We start from the raw sequence: 20,596 nt of genomic DNA, 5'->3' as shown, positions 1-20,596 counted from the left end.
ATACACATGGTCAGCCTGGCAGCTTGGACAGCAGTGTTGGGCTGGTAAGTTTGTTGGGGGGAAGGGGTGGGGGGAGGGAAGGGGCGAGGGGGAGGCAGATCAAGGCCCCCATGGTGAGGGAGGGAGTGGGGCTGGGCAGGGGCAGGCATTGCCCGGCCAGGTCATGGGACAGCTGGTCTGGGCAGGCGCGGGGATGGAGGGTGGCTCCTGCTGCTGCGTGTAGCCCCAAGGAGGCATGAGGGTCATGTACCCTCTGGATCTGTGCATGCAGCAAGCTGCCCCTGTGGGCTGGGGGTAGTGCTGGGCTTTTCCAGGCAGTGGGACTGGGGCTTTGCTTGGAGCACATGGCGATGGTGGTGCTGGGAGGGAGGCTATGGGGGGGGGCTACAGCCACCCCAGAATTGACCGTAGCCACTCTTCCCATTGTCACCCACCCTGAGCGCAGCCCCAGCCCAAACCTCCCACCAGGAAGAGCCCAGTGCCGCCCCCAGGTCCAGCCCACAATGGCAGCTTGCCCTCAGCTCATGCACAGATCCAGGGGTGCATGGCCCCTATACCTTCCCCAGGGGTACATGCAGCAGCAGGGGACCCCTGCCCCATGACTCCCAGACAAGCTGCTCATGGCTCCATCCCAGGCCCTGCCTCACCCCAGCTGGGCAGTGTCTGTCCCAGCCCCACTACCTACCTCACCATGGGGGCCTCAATCTGAGCCCCCCCACCCCTTCCCACAACAGATTTACCAGCTGATTTCCAAGCTGCTGGGCTGCATATCAGCAATCAGATTTGCATCGGCCGATATAGCTTGTTACTAATCAGCTATCGGTATCAGCCCAAAAAATCTTTACTGGTGCACCCCTGCTAAAAACAGTTTCTTGAATGAACCAAAGCATTTTGTCAGAAGTCTGTACAATGTGAAATTGCATTCCCATGCTGTGGGACACTGTTTCAGGAGAGCTCCCATTCTCTCTTACGGTTTGGGGTTTGTGGTTAGATTTATTATGACACAAAGTGCAGACATTTGTGGGGGTTAGGTGTAGGTTAGATTAGGTTAACAATGGCCACCTGATATTAGTTCACCCACGTGTGGACTTTACACTTATACCCAGTCTCAGTGATTGGAAACCGATCTAAACCTGTAACAATACAGAAACTCCATGCACATAGACCAGTCAAAAATAGTGGAACCTGGTCTAAGATATTCCTGGATCAATGTATACTCAAGCTTAATAGATCTAGATAAGGCGTTGCAAGAAACTTTGGTACAGTTAGTTGTGCAGCCCCAGGGCTGGGAAAGCCCAGCTACTGGCCTCAGTCTCAGGGCTGCACTTTTCATACCTGCTCCCCTGGCACCAGGCTATTTCTAGACCCAGCCCCTCAGCACCCCACCCCTCACAGACCACTCAACCCCCACCCCACAATGCTCTATTCCACAAGTTGCTCCAGGTGCTGGTTTTATCAGCATTCAAGGAAGTAAGTATTGGTGTGGGGAAGGGCTGAGTGAATGGGGGTGTAGGTTCCCTGGGGGTGGGGGGTGGGGAGCTAAAAATAGCCTCTGATCACCCCCAAACCCTCCCCATGATCCTGCAAGCCCCCTGATCCTGCCAAACCCTCTTGGACTCCACCAACCCCTCTGTGGACCTCACCTGCCCCCACCAATTACACCCAAGGATCCTGCTTGCCTCCCAATCCTTCCTGTGGATCACACTTCTGCCCTAATCTTCCCACAGATACTGCCACCCCGCCATCCCTCCAATTAGTCCTGTAGATCCCACCTGCCCTCCCACCCCCCAAATGCTCCCACAGACACTTCCTTCTCTCCCCACCTCCCCAATCGCTCCCACAGATCCTGCTTGCCCCCATCTGCATAATCCGCCTACAGATGCTGCCTGCTCCACCCCCTCCAATTGCTCATGCAGATCACACCTGTCTCCCCACCCCTCTTATGGACACCTGATTCCCTCAAACCCTCCTTGCCCCCATATCCCAACTTATCTTAGATTGGGTGGCCATTTTTAATGTAATCTAACCTGCCCCTAACCACCCTGAATGTCTGTGCTTAGCCACAATGGTTCCCCCTCCAAGGAAACTCTTTGATGAGCAATAGGAGTAATATAATTACAGATGCTTCCTAGGAAACCGTTCAGATGATACTTAGCCAAAAAAGAAAAATGGAGGCACCAGGTAACCAAACTACCATTCCCATGAGGCAGTGGGCCACAATAGAGAACTAGAGGTTCATCTTGGCAGACCAAAATTAAGTCTATTGGGTAAGTTCAACAAATTGAAAAAGAAAAAGAAATCTTGATGAAAACTGTAGAAATATTTTATTTTAGTTGAAATATTAAAATAAAATGCCTTATATTTTACAAATTAAATTTTGGGGAAATATTTCATTCTCTAAAAAAATCAAATATTTAATTTTTTGTTTTGATTTGAATGAACACTTAGGATACAATCAGTGTTTCCCATTTTCAGTCATCTCTGCCCCCACTTTTTTCTCTTTCAACTCCCTCTTTAAAATAACTTCTATAATGCATTTAGCAAAGCATTGAATATAACACAATAATAGCCAGGCAAATGGAGAGTTGTGATTCCTAGTTCTGAGTATTTGAAAACTATGCATTTCCTGTATTTATTTGTTGTCCTGTCTCCACTACCTAGCCTTGGCTTGTTTATCTTATCTGCCTCAACATCTGATCTTTTGAACTATAAGCTCTTTAGAGAAGTGATTTATTTATTCTTACTGTGCAGTACCCAGCATACTAGCTGCTTTGCCTCCCAGCACAGTGTTAAATTAAGGCAATGGTTTCTGGCCACTGGAAGCAAGCAAATGTGACTTCTTAGATGAAATGTTTTCCAAATGTTGATCACCAAACATTGTATACCAAAGCCAATGAATCAATCGATAACATTTTATTTATTACTTGTATTAAACCCATGTGCATCAATGTATGAAAGGAACAGAACAAATACAAGAAAAAAAATAGCCAGGGTATGTTACAAAACTTTAATAATAAACTAACTGACAAAGTAAATTAACCAAATAGCTTTACATGCTGTAAGAACACAGCAGTGGTTCTAACAGTAATTATGAATACAAGAACACTGTTCAAGACAAGTATGAATTTTAACACAATGGTTATTAACATAGCACCCCTACACACATTGAAAATACTGCAACAGCTCTAGATTAATTATGAATAGAGGAATAATATTCAAAGCATATATAAAAAATGAGTTCTTCTAAGGAAGTGCCTGTTTCTTTAAGTGGAGGTCTCACAGTGGGAAATGAATTTCATCACAAAGATTTTTCTTAAGATGAAAGGGTGTCATAAGAACTGTTCCCATTGGCACAGACTACATTATTAACCACACAGTTTTATTGGTTTAAATGAGGCAGATATAGGAAGAGTATTAATGGAATGAGAGCATAACAAGGGAGTACGAAAAAGTCAGGGAGGAGGGGAGGAACATTAGAGTAGAAGGGAATGATGAAAAATAATAGTTTAGGGAAACAGGATGCTAAATATTTCCTTTGGAGATCATTGACTTTACTCCATAACAGAAATGGACTGAACCACTGTAGCTATATATCAGTGAAGCTCATTCCACATAGAAATCATAGAGAAGTAGGACTGGAAGGGACCTCCACAGGTCATCTAGTCCAATCCCCTGCCTGAGGAAGGACCACACCTATCCAAATCATCCTATACAAATCCATAATCTAAACTAAATGAGGAGCACCCGTTGTGTCCATCTCTGCCAGTCAATTTTATCCCAAGACAAAATATGTGCCAGATCAGGCATTGGACCCAGCCCTGCCCCTTTGTGTACTGGATCAGGCTCCCAACCCCAACAGCTCTGGCCCTAGTAAGCACATGCTGGAATAGGCCTGCTGCGGCTGCAGCCCTGGCTCTGTGCAGGATTGGGCCCACTGCTCCAATCCCATATTCTTGGCATTGGTCCCCAAATCTGCACACAACTTCCAAACCCATGTGCATTGGATTAGGCCCCAGGCCTGGCCCTGGAACCATGTGTGCTGAATCAGGTCTGCCATCCCATCTTCAGTCTTCATGCACTGGTGGAATACCATGTATGGGGCTATGTCATCTGGTCCACAGGACTTGGAAAATTGGCAGCGGGGGAGCGGTGGCAGCAGTAATTGCCATTGCTCTCCTTCCAAATTCTAGACCTAGAATTCTAGACCTCTCTAGGCAAGCTCTGCAGGCCAGGTCACATGACTCCATGGCCTAGATGTGGTCTGGGGGTTAGGAGTGTTGAGAACCGCTGCATTATGCAAACCTTCTTCCTGCCATCTAGTAGTGGCTAGGAGCTGAAATAATGCCTATTGCTGGCAGCCAGCCTGGGAGAACCAATCATTTGCCCAATGCAGTGGTTCTTAACCTTGGCAGCTTTTAAGGCCCGCCTGAGAAAATGGCAGCTCTTAGCTTTACCTTGTTTTTTTGACTATGGAAAAATAGTAGGGCAGCTGGTGTACTGCATCCAGTTTTGGGTCCCCCACTTCAGGAGGGACATGGATAAGCTTGAGAGAGTCCAAAGGAGAGCCAGCTGCATGATCAAAGACCAAAACAGCAAACCTTACAAGGAGAAGCTAGGGGACGTGGGACTCTTCTGCCTGGAGAAAAGAAGGCTCAGGGGGGACTTGGTGGCTGCTTATAAGTGTTCCCCCAGATCCTGATGCACCCCCACTTATATACATTAGGGGGGGGTGCATCAGGATCTGGGAGAACACTTGTCTACCCGGGCTCCCCAAGGGATAACAAGGTCTAATGGCCATAAACTTCTGGAAGGCTGATTTAGACTGGACATAAGGAAAAACTTCTTTACAGTCCAAGTGTCCAGGGTCTGGAACAGACTTCCCTCAGTGGTGGTGCAAGCACCTACTCTGGACTCGTTCAAAAAATGTTTGGATGCTTATCTTACTGGAATTATTTGACCCCAGCAGACTTCCTACCTATGGCAGGGGGGCTGGACTCAATGATCTTGTGAGGTCCCTTTCAGCCCCTAATGTCTATGAAATTTTTCTGTTGCAGAGAACTCAGAAAGATCAGAAGACATAAAAATGCTGTTGACACTATGGATTCCTATTTGAAATCACTGGGTTTCTCTTGTGAATCATGTGTATGCGTTTGCATACTTAGCAGTGTAAATATTGTGTGACACCCAATGGCACCTTTAAAAGGATCTAATGGCATTCTAGGGTGCTGTTCAACCTGGCTAAGAACCACTGGGCATGTCTACACATGCCCCCCACAGCACCGTCGTCAGTGCCCCATCATTTAGTGCTTGCTTTAGGAAGTACTAAATAACAGCTTTAGGAAGTACTAAAAAACAGTGCAATAACAGCTGTGACTGCTCTGTCCCAGTGGTGCATAGTTATTTTTAGGAGCTACGTTGCCATAGCAATGCACAATAGTGAGGTAGCTTGTCACTACGGCGACGTTGCATCAATGTCATGGTTTGGGCTTGCCAATGCTACGTTACTGTAGCATGTCACTACGACGATATAGCATCATGTGTAGATGTGCCCACTGTCTCTCTTTACTGTAGAGTAAATTTACCATGGAAGTAAAATCTGGGGAAAATTATTCTGTACCATTCATACTGCATATTTGTATGCAGAATGACAGTAGAAGGAAAGTGAAGGACACTTTTCTATTTCATGTTTACTCTTTGACTGTTTTCTTTATGGTTTTACCTGCTCACCCATTAACGTAAGTCTTCCTGCTTCTCACACTCTATAGATAATGAAAAGCCATGTGACATCATCAGCTTACTGAATTTGTGATGTCCTTTCTGTTCCTGCTGTTGTCCTTCCTCCAGGAGTATGCTCTGATTGGATGGTGCCCAGATGAAAGCAGAGAGCAAAATCTCCAGCACTGTGCACCCTGGGATTAGAAGAGATTTCCTCTCTCACCCTTCAAGTAGAAGCCATTTCCACTGAGGACTGACAATTGTAGGAAATTTAAGTCACAGATATGAAGCAATTTAAAAGGAGCTTTCTTCAGCTTTGTCAGGATCATATTCATAATCCATAACATAGATAGATCTTTTTTAATGGGATAATAATAAGTGTCAAGCCTCCATGTAGGCCAGACAACAAGAAGTTGTAGCAATATTGGTCAATCACTGACGTGTTCATGACATGCTGAAGTAGATGCCAAAACATCACTGAAGGGGATTAGTCTTGAGCTGGACTCTGACAGGGAAAATGTCAGTCAAGCAGTTTTGGTATGGGGCAAATAAAGGGAACAGCTTTATTTTGGTTATAACATACTGCAAAATACTTTTATTTCAGTTGTGGGTTCTTCTGGCAGATCATTTTTGAGATGCCAATCAACACATTGAGTTGCTCAGCAACATCATTATTGTCGTTATTTATATTGCAGGAGTGTCTAGAAGCCCCTGTCAAGGATCAGAACCACACAATGCACCATTTCATGCTGAAATAACATAAAAACAGCCCTTTGGATTGAAAAGCTGACCATCAATGCCTAAGGCAATGAGAAAAACATGGATTGAACAAAGAACTAGGCATGGCACAAAGTAACAACAAGGAAATTATGAATTGTGTCAGAAGATCTCTAATCTGTTGGGAGTCCTGCTGTTAGAGGGAGACCTGATGGACTGGTACAAAGCAAGGTACCTGCAGATTCTAAACTACTCACAGAGCCCTAAATGCCCAAGGGAAGTCTCTACAAACCCACAGACTACCTCCTCATTAAGGAAGAACAAAGACACGGCAATAAGTAAATAGCAGAGAATAGGCATGAAAATCTCCACAAGTAAAAATTTCATTCAACTTAATAGAGATGTCATTTAACATCTCTTAGATTCACTTCTGAACTTTTATGTATTCCATCCATCCTAGCTGTTTTATCAGTTGTAGTTTCACATTGTAAGCTTTTATCTTGCTTACACACTGACAATATTACCAATTAATAAGACATGAGGTTGTGAAGGACGTATGAACATCCTAAAGAACCTTATCAGTCTTTTGACAGTACTTAGAGCTCTGTACTCAGTGAAACATGGCCTTTAAAACTGAAAGAAACACCATTTAAAAATGGACTGTACTTGAAATAACAAAGGCGAAAACTTTGGTTGTTGCTATATATTCTGGTCCTCCGTCAAGGCTGACCCTTTAGTGCATTTTGTTATTTCTGGCTGTTTGGAGACAAAGTCTAAGCATACATACATTGTAGAGGCAGTTGACACACTGTGAGTAAGCAGCGGAATAGAGGGTTTGTGTCAACTACAGCCCCAACAAAGGCAATACAGCATATGCATATAGGGTAGCCTTCCTATAGCACACAAAGTCCTCAGCTGGTGAAACCAAACTGCAAACCACTTCTCTTCAGATAGCAACACCTAAAAATAACTTTGCAAGGGCATCATCTTATGTGGAATGCTCAAATAATGCTTTATGTTTAACACAACACTCACTACAGTCTATTTCTTGGTTGCTGCCTTATACCCACTCACGTAGAATGTACCCAGGAGGAGTTAAATACAGACAATGCAAAGGGAAAATGAGGGTTGTATTTACTCTTGACTCACTTTGGATTACAAATAAAAATATATTGTCCTGAAATTGATACCAGAAACAAGGTATGGGGGCTTGCTTCATGTGACTCGAAATTCCTAGATGCAGGTGTCACAGTGGATATAGTCTTTCTGGACTTAAGGAAGGCCTTCATAGATTTCATAGACATTAGGGCTGGAAGGGACCTCGGAAGATCATCGAGTCCAGCCCCCTACCCAAAGGGCAGGAAGTCAGCTGGGGTCATAGGATCCCAGCAAGATGAGCATCCAGTTTGCTCTTGAAGGTGTTCAATGTAGGTGCTTGAACCACCTCTGGCGGCAGGCTGTTCCAGACCTTGGGGGCTCGGACAGTAAAGAAATTCTTCCTTATGTCCAGCCTGAAACGGTCTTGTAGTAGTTTATGACCATTCAACCTAGTCGTCATCCCTTGGGGCGCTCTGGTGAACAAACGTTCCCCCAGATACTGGTGGTCACCCCTGATAAACTTGTAGGTGGCCATCAGATCACCCCTGAGCCTGCACTTTTCCAGGCTAAAGAGCCCCAGGGCTCTCAGCCTGTCATCGTAGGGTCTGCTTCCCTGACCTCTGATCATGCGCGCGGCTCTTCTCTGGACTCTCTCAAGCTTCTCCACATCCTTTTTGAATTGTGGAGCCCAAAACTGGACGCAGTACTCCAGCTGCGGCCTCACCAAGGCCGAGTACAAGGGGAGAATGACATCCTAGGATTTGCTTGAGAAGCATCTATGGATGCAAGCCAGCGTTTTGGTCGCTTTACTAGCCGCAGCATCGCATTGCAGGCTCATGTTCATCTTGTGGTCAATGATGACCCCCAAGTCTCTTTCTTGCATAGTGCTAGCCAACATAGCACTGCTGAGCCTATAAGGATGCTGCGGGTTTTTCTTCCCAAGGTGGAGAACCTTGCATTTATCAGCGTTGAACACCATCAGATTCTTGTCCACTGACTTGTTGAGCCTGTCCAGGTCAGCCTGGATCACCCGCCTGTCTTCTGGTGTGGATGCTTTGCCCCAAAGTTTGGTGTCATCGGTGAACTTGGCCAGTCTGCTTCTGACTCCAGTGTCCACATCATTAATGAAGATGTTGAACAGTATGGGTCCAAGGACAGAGCCTTGGGGGACCCCACTGGTCGCAGGACACCACGATGAGTGACTTCCATCAATTACTACCGTCTGGGTCCGACCATGGAGCCAATTTTCCAGCCAGTGGATCGTGGAGGACCCAAGGCAACAATTGGCCATTTTCTCCAAGAGGTGATCATGGGACACCAGATCAAAGGCTTTTTTGAAGTCAAGATATATGACATCAATCTCTTCTCCCTTGTCCAGGTGATAGGTCACCTGGCCGTAGAAGGAAATGAGATTGGTCAAGCAAGACCTACTCGCAACAAACCCGTGCTGGCTATCCCTTAAGATGTTGGCGTCGGCCAGTCCATTAAGGATGGCCTCTTTAATAAACTTTTCTAAGATCTTCCCTGGGATAGAAGTCAGGCTAATGGGCCTATAGTTAGCCGGATCCACTTTCCTCCCTTTCTTGAAGATAGGCACCACATTGGCCTTCTTCCAGTCTTCGGGCACTACACCAGAGCGCCAAGGGTTTTCAAAGATCCATGCTAGAGGCTGGGCTATGATGCTCGCCAGCTCCTTGAGTACCCTGACTTCGACATGGTCTCTTACCCCATTCTCATTAAAAGATTAGGAGACTGAGGTGTCAATGCCTACACAGTCAGATGGGTCACTAACTGGCTGGAGGGCCATACCCAGAGAGTGGTGGTGGACAGGTCTTATGCAACCTGGAGGGATGCGGGCAGTGGGGTTCCCCAGGGCTCGGTCCTCGGGCCTGTGCTGTTCAACATCTTCATCAGCGACTAGGACAAAGGGGTAAAATGCACCCTGTTCAAATTTGCAGATGACACTAAGATGTGGGGAGAAGTGGGCACACTAGAAGGGAGGAATAGGCTGCAATAGGACCTAGACAGGTTACGGGGGTGGGCGGATGAGAACAGGATGGGTTTCAACACTGACAAGTGCAGAGTACAGCACCTGGGGAGGAAGAACCAGCAGCATATCTACACGTTGTGGAACTCCCCTCTCGTCAGTGCAGAGGTGAAAAAGGATCTTGGAGTCATTATTGATGCCAATATGAACATGGGCCGAGAGTGTGGGAATGCGGTCAGAAAGGCCAACCGCACCTTGTCATGTATCCACAGATGTATCTCAAACAGGTCCAAAGAGGTGATCCTCCCCCTCTATGTGACACTGGTCAGGCTGCAGTTGGAGTACTGCATCCAGTTCTGGGCGCCACACTTCAGGAGGGATGTGGACAGCATGGAGAGGGTCCAGAGGAGAGCCTTCCACATGATCAGGGTTCAGCAGGCCAGGCCCTACGAGGAGAGACCTGAACCTGTTCAGCTTCCATAAGAGACGGCTGAGCGGGGATCTAGTGGCCTTTTACAAACTAGTCAGGGGGGGGGACCAGCAGGCATTGGGGGAGTCCGTGTTCTCCTGAGCACTACCAGGAGTGACTAGAAATAACGGTCACAAGCTGGCAGAGGGTAGATTCAGGCTAGACATCAGGAGGCGCTACTCCACTGTCAGGGCAGCTAGGATCTGGAACCAACTTCCAAGAGAGGTGGTGCTGGCTCCTACCCTGGGGGTCTTTAAAAGGAGGCTGGATGAACACCTTGCCAGGGTCATTTGACCCCAATACACTTTCCTGCTACGGCAAGGGGTCGGACTTGATGATCTGCTCAGGTCTCTTCCGACTCTACCAACTATGAAACTATGAAACTATGACTCGAGGGGGGGTGGCTATATTGACCCTTGCAAGTACCCTTGCAGGTAAACTCATGCATGAGGTATTGAGGGGATACACTCCTGATGCTTAACTTAGCTATACAGGGGCTTCCTAAACACAGAAATAACATGAGGATGCACCTATTGGATTCCTTACTGCATTGAGTCTCCTCTATAGAAGGAAACGAAGGATTAAAAGGCTTGCTGCAGCTACGAATGAAGAGACTCCACAGCTGTTTTGAGGAAAAAGGGATAGGATTTTTGCCTCTCATCTCTGACACCTCTGTAGTGGTCTGCCCACCTACTTGAACACAGTGGTGGTGAGTTAAGGATTTGCCTTTAAATGCACATGCACAGCAGACAGAATGAATGACCTGCAGTCAGAACATCCATAACAAGGAAAGATTTCAATCCGATATACTTTCCAACCAAGTCAGAGAAGAGAAGCATATATAAAATCCAGTGTGAAAATTAATTTGACAGCACTTAAAGATTAGATAATGGATTGATTGTTTTATGTTAACCTGCAAATTTAGGAAGCTTGTAATACATTGCTTTATCTGTCTATCTACATGGATTGTCACTACAGAGACTTCCACTTCAATCATTTTTGTCCAAACTTCTAATTTTGTTAGGATTAAAGTGATTTATTTCCCCTGGCTTTTTATCCTAGTTCTAGACATACATAGGCCAAATGAGAAAAATATATGTACTTAACCCTGTGTGTGTTATTGTTGATCACGTATAGTTTGGGATGTTTTTCTATGAGATAAAAACCTCCAAGCTCTTGATTACTTATCTGAAGAAAAAACCAATTGCTTGTTTATCAGATTGTGTTTCAGGGTAAAAAGTGTTTTGATGTTGCAACATGGTGATCCTTGCTCATACACGAAGGGGGAACTGAGAACTTCAGAGGCAACAAGATGGAATTTTCCTTTTGGATACCGGCAGGTATGTAGTTGAGTTCATCTTTATCTGGAGCACCGAGATCCAAAGTATGTAAATGTAGATGCCTCTTAGTACTAGATGCCCAAGATTCTCATTTCCTACATGCAATTGCAGAGCCTGGGAACACTGGCAGGCCATTTTTCTGGAGGATTCAAGACTTTTCCCTACTAACTTTCAGCTTTCTAAGTGAAAGTACTACCAACCTAAGCACTCGATATTGCCTCAATCTCATCCAGATTTTGGTGAATTCATATCCTTGTATGTTTTGTTATTCAAAGAAATCAAACATTTTACGAATATTTTACTTAGTAGACTTTGCAACAGCCTTATGAAGTAAATATACATTATCACCATTTCATAGCAAGGAAATCGGAGGTACACAGAGATTAAGTGATTTGTTCTAGGTTTTGCAATAAAATGGTTATTTGTCAGTCCTAGTGATCAGTCTTGTGCTCTTAGTTCCGAGATACAACTCCTACTTCAACATGAACATCCTTTTAACTGTGGAATAAAATAACTGGCCACTCTGTAAAACAAAATTCAAATTCAAATAGGATATAAGAACTGACCTGGTGTTACAGCCATGCCATTTCCATTAACTACCGGCCTCTCTTCTTCTTCCTCTTCGGGTGGTTCAATACCTGTCTTTTCCATATTGCTCACTGACTTATTTCGCTTCCGTTTGCCTTCAGCACTAGGTGTGGCACCTGGAAGGATCTGGTCTGTTACATTTAACAGTAGCGGAGCTGGTTCAGCAGGAGGTTTTGGAGTGCCGTAATAGTTGTCTGAAAATAAAATGAATATTAAATATTTAGATTTTTAAAAGGATAACTGCTCCTTCCTTTTCTGTTGGATCATGAGGAACTATTGATATCGTTTGGTGCAAGGCATGTTCTGTTGTCCCTTGCCAAAGAAAGTACATTTTTTCTATGAGGTTCAAAAATTGCTTATTTTGAATGAAAAGCTAATTGATTTTTTGAAAGAGATAGGACAATCCAATTTCACAACACTGTATCTCATGAAATAGGTATGCTTGGATACTTGAAGGGACCATTGACCATTTGGATATCTATTATGGTAACACACTTTATATTACATCACATCATCCAAGTGCCAGAAAAAGTCTATATAAACCACTGGTTGGTAGGCAAGATAATCTATTCCCATTGCTATACAGAATAAGGATGTAAATATTGTTAAAAAAAATTATCCAGTTAACCTCCTCTAATTACATCTGTTAAACAGTAATGCAGGGGCTCAGGCATGGCTGCTGCTGGGGGCTGTTCCCTGGCCCTTTCACAGATGGGAGAGGAAGCGATGGCAAGCCCTGCCAGACAACACAGCTCACACGAAGCCCCACGCTGGGAGGGAGGAAACACCTGTGAACAAGCAGCTTATTGCTTAATTGACAAGTCATTTGGCTGCCCACTGTTTTGTTCTTTAACCAGGTGATGGGCACACTAGTTCACCCTTGTCCCTCCCCTGCCCCTCCTCCTCCCTCCCTCCCCCCACCTGCCCTGCCTCCTGGTTCCTGCTGGGGCACTGCATGGCTTCGCTTCCCCTCTTCCCTGCTGGACTGCACCCTGCCCCAGTCTAAACGATAACCAGTAAGCTAACCAGTTATCACTGGGCTTATGAGTTAAATAATTAATCATTTAACCTTTCACGTCCCCAATACAGAATTACAACACTTTAATAATGACTCCAGGAGATTTCTCTCTCCTCGATCAACATTTCTCCTGCTCATAGGCACACCTCCAAACTTGTAATAGTTTCTATTAATACATTTTGGAAGAAATATTACCCTTATGCTTCTGGGCATACATCAGTCTTTAACTAAAAAGAGATTTTGAGGAGAGGTCGCTCTCACCTTCCTCTGAATCATCTAGCATTTTTGGGGACAGGTTATTACACTAGATGGATCACAAATTGGATCTGACATTTCAGTTCCTGTTTCTTATGTCCCTATTTTCCTCAAACCTAGCAGAATCAAGTATCCATAATCTGTCTAACCTCCCCGCTCCCTCCCAAACTGTTTATGTATTCAATTAAGGAAGAAAACAGCAAAGAGTGATTCTAACACCTACACAAGGCACAGGGACAAAAATAACAGCAGAGATACAAAGCTACATTTTTTGCAAACAAGAATTCCATTTGGTGCGGATGTTTGGTAAGGGTGTCCATGGTGAGTGCACTGGGAAAATGATTTCTCACAATAACTAGCTTTTAAGAGGAGAGCATGGCAAATTGTGCATACAACTACTAGAAATGCTGACCTGTTTACATAACTCTGGGGAATTTTCCAAAAGGCTAGGAACCTACAGTAAGGCTACTTATCACCAGTGTGCTCATGGCTTGCTTAAGCGATTCATAGGCCCTATAACACTTTTATGGTTTTCTACCTTCTGTTTTTTTTTCACTTTTATAGCTTCTGTATGGTCAAATAATAACAGCAGCAGCTTCCAAAACATATGCTCACCTTTAAATATGCTACCTAGAGAGATATCCTTTGATCAGCAAAATAACATAAGGTATATCTAGTAAGCAATGTTGATATTGCTCTGACAAGAGTATTTCTTGTGTTTTGTAAAGCAGTATAATGCTCAGTCACTTCACCACTTCAGTACAGATAAGTAATAAGTATCTCCAACAACTGCTGAATGGTCTATGAATTGTCACAGTGGATTAGAAGGTATTTATTCAGAACTATTTATTCAGAAATATTCTGAAGTTAATGGTCCTCAGTCTTAGAATGATCTTAATGCAATTGTGTATTTTAATACTTTAATATTGGTTAAATATTTCTCTCTCCTTTCTTTTTTCTTTTAAAAATTATTTTAGCATCTTTGAAAAGTATCAAAATTAGGGAGGGTCTCAATCAGTTTTTGAATCTGAAGGTGCATTGACTTAATTATTCACCAGTATTTTTGATAGTGGCCAAAAAAAGATTACTTTGAAACTTAACACTTATTAAAAACAAGATTTTCTCACCTGTATGGAAACTCCAAATTCATTTCTATATTTCCTTAACTACATATTACCCACGTTGGTGGATTTCATGCCTTACACCTATTGTAAATTTTTAAAGGGATAGGTTTCTTCCTTTTAAAAATTTCTCCTCTACCTTAAAAACTTCACTAGGTCAAAAGTGCTCCATTTCCATGACAGCCTACAGTATCATAAAGATTGTCCCACGATTTCATGAGCTGCTGCATGTAACAACCACTGGTACAAAAGTCCACTCTGATACAAATGCTCAAGTTAAAAGTACAGTGGCATGGCTCTTTTGTGTCTTCTTTCTAGTCTTCCCATTTTTATAAAAAGGCAAGTGCAATGGTAAAACTATGGCAGACAAGGTTCTTTGGGTAAATCCAATATCTTTTATTAGACCAACTGAAATAGTTGGAAAAATGGTAAAACTATATTTTTATAGGGCATTGATAGATTGGGATAATCTGTTATGCTATAACTAGCATATTTGTAAGCCTATGAAAACATTGTGAATGATAAGTAAAAAGACAGGCACCAAAAAGATTGTCTAAGTACAGAAGATATTTGCTCTATTTCTGGAAGTTAAATAGCCTTCTCTCTCAGACCCACAATATGTGTCAGAAAATCCTTAGGGAGACAGAGACATAATGCACTGAGAAAAGATTTTCTATGAATGTAACAGGTTTCAAAACACAAGAGACATCACTGTACATTTAAGATTAGAGCCTGAGAAGGTTGCATTCTTTTTCTTTTGAATCAAAAACTCAGTATACTTGCACACTCTGCTCTCCAAAACAAAAGCATGTGGTATTTTCCTCTTCTATAGTAAAGTACTCATATAACCTCAAAGTGAAGCTTGCTGTATTGTCTAATCCAAAAACTCCTCCAAAACCTGTCCCATCTAGATCATTTCTTATTCTGTCTTGCATTCAAGTTGGTTTTTAAAATTTTCCTGTTTAAAAACAGCTACTCTGATGTCAGTGATGGAATGTTCAGGAAGGTTAAAACTGTTTTTTAATGGACTTTTGTGCATTTCTGGAACTGATGTTAGGTCAATGTCCATGCATTCTTTTAAAGAGGGATTGCCCTGTCTGTCCAAAGTACACAGCAGAGGGGCACTATAAACAGGTGATAGTGTGTATGACATTGGTAGAAGAGCAGATGAATGTACCATGGATATTATCATTCATGTTATTTGCTCCATTGAAGATATGTTCTGTGTTGATGAGAGGGCAGAGCTGGCATTTGAGTTTGTGGAAAGCTCTGATGGCTTGTTGAGAACTGGAGTTAGGTAGTCTGTTGTTGGAGAAACATTGTTTGAAGTTGGGAAGTTGCCTGTACGCTGCGACAAGTTGTCCTCCAAGGTTACCTGGGGATGGTCATCATTTTCTGGGGGGGGCTGAAGGTCATTAATAACATGTCCAAGGAGTTCAAACACAGGACTGTTGGTTGATGAACAGAAGGATGCTTTTGTCCCTGTCATGGGGTTGGTATTGTAGTAGGCTTGACTGGGATCTGAGTATAGCTTTGTTGATTTGAGAGGTTATGGTTTTGGGATTGCATTGTAAACATATGAAGCCCTGCTCCAAAAGGTGTGCACCTCAGTTAGTGGGGTCAGGGAAAAAACAGTTGTAAAAGCAAAGGTTGGCTATAGATGATGGAACTGGTGGTATGCCTCGGCTGAAAGCTGGTGGCATGGAAGTAGCTGTAATGGCTGGTTGTTTTCAAATTTAGTGTAGATGTGATATGGTCATTGCAAAGTTTCACAATGGTATCCAAGAGATGAATTTGATGGGTGGAGTACTTAAGAATTTGTTTAATGGAGAGATGGAAGCTGTTAAAAATCTGATGGAGTTTCTCTAGAGATTCCTTCGATGTGTCAAAATGAGAACTAGCTCAGTGATGTACCTTAAGAATACTATGTGAATAAGAAAGCAGTTGCAGAGGAAACCTTCTTCAAGGTCTGTCATAAATATCCTGGCATACTGGGGGCCATGCATGTGTCTATGGTAGAACTGTTCATTTGTAGGTAGCCTCCACAGCTAGTTTAGTAAGCTGCATTCTGGATACATTTTGGGCTCAACAAGGTTGTGTTCCATATCTACATATGGCAATATCAATACTTAAAGAGTGTGCCTGCATCTGCAAAACTCTGCATAAACAAGAATTAAATGCCCCTACAAAGAGCTCTACACGAGGCTCCACATTTTGTGAATTGTAGGCCAAATGTTTAAAGGGTATTTAGATGCCTGAAAAAGATTTCGGAGGTAGCTAAATACCTATAGGCAAGGTTGTTTGAGTAGATGTGATATCTTTTGTTAGACCATCTGAGTAGTTGGAACAAAGTTCTTAGCAACCTTTCCGGCACAAGCACCCTTCTTCAGACATAGGGAGACTCCATAGCTGTTCTGAGATCTCCAAGCAATGAAATAAGCTAGAAGCATGACAGGAGATCAGTGAGAATGTAAATAGGTGGAAATTGGGAAAAAAAATGGGTAGAGAAGGGTGGGGAGGGGGAGAACAAGGTGGAAAATGGGTGAAGGAATGTTAACGCTAAGCAAAGGAGACTCAGAGTAAATTGATGGAAATTAGGAAAACAAAGGATAGAGAGGGAGGGGAAGGGAGGAAATGGAGGAAAAATGTAAATAGTAACATTCAGGCAGGTATCTGGTGAATCAGATGTCAGGCAGGTTGTAATGTGTCATAAATCCAATGTCTATATCGAGTCCATGATTTTTTGTATCCAGTAGATTTATGAAGTGAAGTTCGTAGGCTCGTCTGCAAAAGGTATTCTGTACATTTCCTTTGAGAATTAGAACTGAGAGGTCCGAGACAATTGTTTGAATGTTTCAATGATGTAATCACACGTAAACCATTCAGACATATTTCACTTTGTCATGGGGCAAACTTAGCACTTTTTATCCCAGGAGCCTTTTTAGGGTTTATCCTGGGACAAGGGACACAGATATCTGAACAATCTGAAAATGTTTTTTCTGGGGTCAAATGTGATTTTTTTTGTGTATGTGGAAGGGCCCATCCCTCAGCCTACTCTGACCCTTTCCCTGGTGATGGGATCTGCTGGTGTTTTAGCAAAGCTCCATTTATATCTTTATTTCCAGCTGTGGCAATAATCCTCTCTCCTATGCTGGAATGAAAATTATTCAGTTCTAACAGCTCGATTGGTTAATTTCACAAAAGGAATCTGATTAGATCAAAACATGTCAAATGCTGCAATAAAATCCTCTCAGGAACAGGATTTCAAGCAAAAAACATCCCCTCTTGGCAGGTGACACCACTAGTCTGAGTAGGTTGTCACTAGGGTCTTCCCTACTTGAGGGCAGCAATCTAGGTAACAATAAAATGATTGTCTTCATGTGATCCCAGTTGTCTGTTTTTCTGAAAAAGCGTGGATGGCAACTCTAAGAGACACTGAGAATGCTTACGTTTGGTTCAAAGAAGACATGCAAGATTCCTCAGGAGCAACACAGACAAAATACTGCCAATACAATAACCTTGTTCCCCTTCCTGATGAGAGAGATCCTGATCAGATCTTTCAGATGATACTTAGGAAGGAAATAATTAAGAGGATGAAGTATTTCTTTTCTTGACCAAAGCTTTAAGGCCTAAGCAATTCAGCATGTTGAAGAAAACATTTTTTATACTTATCTCGCTTCCTGCCAAGCTATGAGTCATTACTGAAAATAAAAGTTATATTTCTAGTGGTTATGAAGGGCTATCATCATCACAGTGAAAAATAAAAGAGCTAGAAAAGTAAAAAAAAAAAAATTACAGAAGAGTATAGATGTACTTGAACCAAAAGCCCTGATACAAATGCCTGTGTCTGGTTCGCAGAGGATTTTCTAGAGTGGGACTTGCCAACTTCTGAGTGACTGGGGCCACCTCCCCTTTCTCTCCCCTCAGCTACATTATGCTAGCATCCCCATGCCCTGCATGCCATGCCACGTAAGCTGCCCCCCAGTTCCCATGGCTGGAGGCAGGAAACAGAAGATAGAGCAGGGAGTGGGAGCTCAAAGACATCATCAGCAGCAGCAGTTGTAGTGATGGGGTGGGACTGGTTTATGTACCAGGGGCCCAGGCACCACAGGTTAACCCCTCTGGGGCTGGATGCAGCCTGCGGGCTGCCAGTTGGACAGTCCTATTCCAGAACTTCCAGGGATGGCAGACTCCTAGCTTCACTGCAAGAGCCTGTAAAGAGCCTGCAAGCCCTGGCTTGACAGGGCTTCCCCACAGCTATAGAGCCTGGGGCTCTACTGCCAGGACAGACTACATGGCTGGCTGTCCTAGAATTATGGAGTTGAGAATCAAATATTGATTCCAAAGAACTGGCAGTTTCCAAGGAAACTTTCATTAAAATATTCCTGACCAGTTGTAAGCCTAAATATTGTGCATACTTTTTGCCTAATGAAACAGTGTTTTTGAATACACAGGAATAAAATATATTGAAAAACTGCAGACGTTCTCTTACTTTAGAATTCTTATAACTGCTTTATAAAATTCCAGAAGAGGAAAACAGTACATAGACATTGTTAAAATATAATGAAAACTGTATTTTAACAAAATTCAAGACAATTACCACCTCCTTAAGGAAGCCACTCAAAATGCTATTCACCCACTCAACCAGGGTGAGTAATTTATTTTGACGGGTGACTATACCATAATTAGGGCTTTTTTTTAATCGCGACAGTAAGAGTGGGTGAATAGTTTTTGTGCTCGGGTTCATAAATTTTTATGATGATTTTGCAATGCTGCCTGATGAATTGGAGCAGCAGATTTTCAGTTCCTATATTAAAGTGAGCGGCATACACAAACAAGGATTCGAAAGGGCTTTCCATTTTAAATGCCCATTTTTTATTACTTGTGTTTGTGGTAGTGCTTGGTAGAGATGCCAGGAAAAGCTTCTGTCTAGTTAGCTTAGGGTCTCAAGGAAAGGTTTTTTGTTAAAAATATAAAATCATAGAAAATTAGGGTTGGAAGGGAGCTCAGGACATCATCTAGTCCAGGGGTGGGCAATTATTTTGGGCGGAGGGCTGCTTACTAAGTTTTCGCAAGCCATTGAGGGCCGCATGACAGGGAGCCAAGGGCAGATAAATATAAATTTTCTAAATGTTTTAGGGGCCCTGTGGGCCACATTTTGCCCACCCCGATCTAGTCCAACCCTCCGCTCAAAGCAGGATCTTCCCCAACTAGATCATTCCAGCCAGGGCTTTGTCAAGCTAGGCCTTAAAAACCACCAAGGATGGAGATTTAACCACCTCTCGAAGCACTGGAACAGGTTACCTAATCACTCTCCTAGTGAGACAGTTTTTCCTAATATCCAACCTAACCTTCCCTTGCTGCAACTTGAGACCGTTGCCCTGTGTTCTTTCTGTCATGTCACCAGTGAGAACAGTTGAGCTCCATCTTCTTTGGAACCGGCCTTCAGGGAGTTAAAGGCTGCTATCAAATCCCCTTTCAGACTTCTCTTCTCCAACCTAAATAAACCCAGTTTCCTCATTCTCTCCTCATAAATCATGTGCCCTAGCCCCTGAACCATGTTAGTTCTCTGCTGTACTCTCTCCAAATTGTCCACATCCTTCCAATACTGGGTGGGGGGAGAGGAACTGGACATAGTACTCCAGATGTGACCTCACCAGTGCAGACTGGAGTGGAATAATCACTTCCCTTGATCTGCTGGCAATGCTCTTACTATTGCAGCCCAGTATGCAGTTAGCCTTCTTGGCAACAAGGGCACACTGCTGGCTCATATACAGCTAACTGTCCACTGTAACCCCCCTTTTCTGCAGAGCTGCTGCCCAGCCAGTCAGTCAGTCCCCAGCCTCATAGTATCATAGTGTCATAGTGCTTAGGTTCGGAAGGGACCTAGATACATCATCAGGTCCGACCCCCTGCCCCAGGCAGGAACAGGTGCCGGTGTCATATCACCTCAGCCAAATATCTGTCCAGCCTCCTCTTGAAGACCCCCAAGGTAGGAGAGAGTACCGCCTCACTTGGGAGTCCATTCCAGATCCTGGCAGACCTAACTGTAAAGTAATGCCTCCCAGCGTCCAGCCTGAACCCTCTCTCTAACAATTTGTGGCCAATATTCCTAATAACCCCGGGTGGTGCCTGGGGGAACAGAGTCTCCCCCAATTTCTGCTGGTCCCCCCGGTGAGTCTGTAAATGGCCAGATCCCCTCTCAGCCTTCTCTTGTGGAGGCTGAATGGGTTCAGGCCCTTTAGCCTCTCTTTGTAAGGCCTGCCCCACTGCCCCTTGACCATGTGA

General features: G+C 43.7%; 1 protein-coding gene across 1 annotated transcript in view; it reads right to left on the bottom strand.

Moving 5' to 3' along the window:
* The window catches only part of MAGI2 (membrane associated guanylate kinase, WW and PDZ domain containing 2), a 1,249,850-nt gene that overhangs the window by 413,684 nt on the left and 815,570 nt on the right, over positions 1–20,596 (bottom strand). Inside the window, exon 4 of the mRNA XM_019487511.2 lies at positions 11,893–12,108. Coding sequence (XP_019343056.1) covers positions 11,893–12,108 — 216 coding nt within the window. The remainder of the gene's footprint in view (positions 1–11,892; positions 12,109–20,596) is intronic.

The sequence above is a fragment of the Alligator mississippiensis genome, chromosome 4, assembly GCF_030867095.1.
Source record: "Alligator mississippiensis isolate rAllMis1 chromosome 4, rAllMis1, whole genome shotgun sequence".
Classification (NCBI taxonomy): Eukaryota; Metazoa; Chordata; order Crocodylia; family Alligatoridae; genus Alligator; species Alligator mississippiensis.
Note: the sequence above shows the minus strand (reverse complement) of the source record. Positions and strands in the feature narration are given on the sequence as shown.